This window comes from Gossypium hirsutum, chromosome A03, assembly GCF_007990345.1.
Source record: "Gossypium hirsutum isolate 1008001.06 chromosome A03, Gossypium_hirsutum_v2.1, whole genome shotgun sequence".
NCBI lineage: Eukaryota > Viridiplantae > Streptophyta > Magnoliopsida > Malvales > Malvaceae > Gossypium > Gossypium hirsutum.
In genome coordinates, this window is record NC_053426.1 from 84,733,009 (window position 1) to 84,737,133 (window position 4,125).

At 36.0% G+C, this 4,125-nt stretch overlaps 1 protein-coding gene across 3 annotated transcripts; it reads left to right on the forward strand.

The window, feature by feature from the left end:
• The first annotated feature begins 208 nt into the window (after positions 1–208).
• LOC107897758 (transcription factor bHLH111) lies at positions 209–3,265 on the forward strand. Of its 3 annotated transcripts, none has more exons than XM_041103925.1 (7): positions 209–676; positions 1,097–1,841; positions 1,963–2,094; positions 2,296–2,367; positions 2,520–2,560; positions 2,744–2,782; positions 2,895–3,265. In XM_041103925.1, exons 1-6 carry the CDS (start codon positions 330–332, stop codon positions 2,748–2,750), a joined length of 1,344 nt encoding a protein of 447 aa, XP_040959859.1. In that variant the 5' UTR covers positions 209–329; the 3' UTR covers positions 2,751–2,782; positions 2,895–3,265. The 3 variants fall into 3 exon arrangements, with proteins under 3 accessions (XP_040959859.1, XP_040959861.1, XP_016678820.2); XM_041103927.1 differs by having other exon boundaries at positions 2,523–2,560; XM_016823331.2 differs by having other exon boundaries at positions 217–676; positions 2,495–2,560.
• Positions 3,266–4,125: the final 860 nt, after the last annotated feature.

A 4,125-nucleotide genomic window follows, 5' to 3' on the forward strand; every position in this document is an offset into this window, starting at 1 on the left:
AAATTATTTTTATATATCGTATTTATATCGTGTGGATATAATTAAAACATCTGTAATGGAGAAAATTTGTTTAAATTAGGTGGGGGAAAAGCAAAGTTCTTGAAGGGCAGGAATAGATGAATAATATAATAATTGTCCACGAACTACATAGTGGAAAACTCACGTTGCATTGTTTATTGTCTCCCCATATTATTGATCCATCCATCTTAAATCTTATAAAGGCCATTATCCCACGCCCCTTCAGTACCAACAATAAACGTAGTCTTTAAATCCGCCAAAATCTCACCAAAGCAAAGAAAAAACAATAAACGGACACCCCCACTACAGATATGGCTGAGGAATGCACTTCCACTTCGCCTACACTGCACAATTGGTGGGATCTCCACCACGCAAGCTCTCTTTCTTCATGGACTACAAACCCTAGTTCTTGGCATCATCATCAAAACCCTAATTCCAATACTTGTAACTGTGATCAGGATGATGTACTTTCCATCTCTACTTCCTTGACTAATGCTTCCATTCAGTCAGTGTTAACTAGCGTTGACGAGTTGTCCGGGGGCGGTAGCGGCACTAGGCGTCAACTTGTTGAACAACCAACTGTGGATCCTGATCCGTCCAATGAGTTGATTAATGGAGAGCATGGTTTCGATAATCAGCTTTGGAGCAATGTTTTATCGTAAGTAATTTTTGTTTGTTGCAATTTGCACCATATATCCCAAAGTTACAGATTTTGAAAATCGAATAGCGACTTTTTTGATCCCCTTCTTAAAAACAATCGTATATTCAATTGAATTAAACTTGGAATTGAAGCATTTTCTGGTTTGCTTGCTTCCTTTATCTGAACATTTACTTACAAAGAACTCATAGTACTATGCTTTTAGGTCTTAAACTTAATTACTGTCTCAAAGGGTAATTAAGACAAACTAAATCATATCTTCGAAACTTAATTACTGTCTCAAAGGGTAATTAAGACAAACTAAATCATATCTTCGTTTATTACTTTTCGAAAGTCTGCAAATCAAATCACATAACATGTTTGGTTTGTTTATTTGACTATTTTATTTAGCACTTAATGACATTGGATTGTTTTCGGCAGAAATGTTGGGAGCAACGGCGCAGATATTGGAAACAACCTATTAGAGGCAATATCGTCAAAGAGTAACTCATCAGCAGCTGGAATATTTGAACCTGCTTGTGACTACTTAAAGAAAATAGATGGCAATTGGGAATTCTCAAACTCCTCAGTTTTCAACAATTTTATCAAAAGCATGAACGAGGGGTTCGATACCAGTAGCACTGATAATAATCAACAAAGCTCAAGCGAAAGTGAGAGGTTAACCAAGTTGTCCAACATGGTCAGCCACTGGTCCATAGCACCACCAGACCCTCAAGTCAACCCCCCACAGTTTATTAATCCAAAATCATCATCCCAAGATCAGACCTCTTTGCAGCCGCCTGCTGCTTTTTGTGGAATGGCAACAGTCAAAAACCCAATTTTTCTATCATGTTATGGAAATGGTAATCATCATCATGATGTGAAAATGGAGACCCAAAGTCTAGATATGGAAGCTCCAAGTTCGTATTTTCGAAGGGCTTTCAAGGCTGGTAACAATAGCAATGGGTATCATATTCACAACAGCCCTATTAACAGTTCAATATCAACGGAAGCTGACAACTTTTATGGATCCATGTCTCATTTTCCATGCACAAGTAGCATTACTTATGGCAGATTAAACAAGCCTTTGATTGACATCCATGCATCATCAAAGCCCGGTTTTATTAGTCCCTTGAATTTATCAGATTGCAAGAAACAAGGGCTCCAAGCTGCAAATTCTATGCAGGTATATATATAATTAAGCTTAATCATATTTATCAACCTTACTTCTTTTATTTATTACCTTATTTTTGTTTGTTAACTGTGAAAACTTTCACATTAATCGTTAAGAATACAAACAAATGCAGACAAGAACCAGAAACGGTAGAACACAAGGGATTGCAAACGAGGGAAAAAAGAAAAGAGGTGAAGAAACGTCCGACAGTACTGCAGTGTTGAAAAAGCCTAAGCTGGAAAATTCTGCATCTTCATCTGTAAAGGTACACAAATTAAACAATATATATAACCTAATTTTCGAAATGAAACAAAAACTAATTAGAAAAACAAAGTCATTTGTACGATGCATCTTTGAAGTATATATAAAAACAACTTTAAAAATATTAAGTATCCTTTTTTTTTTTAATGCCTTGCTTATAATTACGGGGTGAGAAATTAACTGACTGGATTAAGTTTTTATATAGATGCACGCCCCAAAAGTGAAGCTAGGAGACAGGATAACAGCACTTCAACAAATTGTGTCGCCATTTGGAAAGGTAGTGATAGCACTAAAAATAAGCTTGTTTTCTAGTGAGCCTGACGTCCAATTATATCTTCTCTTTTTTATACTATTTTGTAAATTTGATTTAACATGATCCATTATGTTGGCTGACTGACTTTCAGACTGATACGGCCTCTGTTTTACTAGAAGCAATTGGATACATCAACTTTCTACAAGAACAAGTGCAGGTGAAAAGTCGCCTCAATTTTTCTTTTCTAAAACATTCAATGTATGGAAAGTAAACACCACATGGAATCCGAGTATCTTTTTATTTATTTAAATATTCCGTGTTCAATAAGTTTGCAGTTACCATTATATATGTTTACAAGATGCTAATAAGCTTTTATTTGTTAATTTGTGTTCTTTTTCAGTTACTGAGTAATCCTTACATGAAGCCCAACTCTCATAAGGTAGTTAATAAGAAGTTCTATAGAATATTTATGCTTTCAACGTTAAAATAGAAATATGATATTAAAGTTAGTTTTATATGTATTAATTATGTTCGCGGTGATCATATCCTAGGATCCATGGGGCAGCTTGGATAGAAAAGAGCAGAAAGGAGATATTAAGGTTGATCTAAGGAGCAGAGGTTTATGTTTAGTTCCAATATCTTGTACCCCAAAAGTTTACCATGAAAACACTGCTTCAGATTACTGGAGCCCAACATATAGAGGATGTTTGTATAGATGAAGAAATAAATCTCATGCTTGCTTTAACACGCACACACACACGTACGTATATTTATATGTATGTATTACATTTAAGGAAAGCAATTGGAACATTTTGCAGTCAAATGTTTCATATTCACTATATAGTTGAAGCCAGCAGTAAAAGTTTCAACAGTTAAACAGTATATATAGAGTCAAACATGCGTATGACAAACATTACTCGCACTTTGTTAATTATTTATGTATTCAAATCATATACTAAAAGATAACATAATCGGTATATATTTGAACGAGCTGAAATCGATCAAAATAACTCAATATCAGATTGAACAGATTTTGGTTACTACAGTTAGAACAGTACAGCAAATCTGACCCCTTTACCGGAAAATAGGCAATCAGTGACGATTGACGACTGGACATTGTCGATTTTGATGCATCAAAAGATGTGTAAGAAGACTTCTGTTTTGTGAATAATTGGAACATAAAAATTCATGAGTTAGCAGCTTCTTAGCAGTCCATCTTTGAATAGGATCCCTAATAAAGCATCTCATCAAGAAATCTTTCCCGGCCATTGAAATATGCTTAGGAATTATATCTGGTGCATTCATTTCCATCCCTTCTAAAGGCGGTTCACCACACATCTCAGCAATCACGCATCCTAGTAACCATATGATACATGCACCATATATCCATAGCAGCACTGATTTTACCGTTCATCACAGATTCCGGCGACATAAAATTCAGAGTACCTTGACTGTAAGGCGACACTACTGCATCTTCATCTCTTTCTCCAGGTTCTTTGGCTAACCCAAAATCAGTAATCTTCAAATTACTAATTAGAACGATAAACCAAAACATTTCTGGTCGCAATGAACATAGCCCTTTTCATGAATACAGCAAAGCCCTTCAACGATCATCTTAGTGTCATGGACCATGGTATTAAATTGCAGCCGCAATGCAGTGTATTGGCGGCATCGTAACGGTTTTGAAGGTCTCCGCGATGCAATATTGGTGCAACGCAACGAGAGAACCGCATCACGACTTTTACGGTCTGAAGCCGTTACGTAACACCGCAACGCCACAAC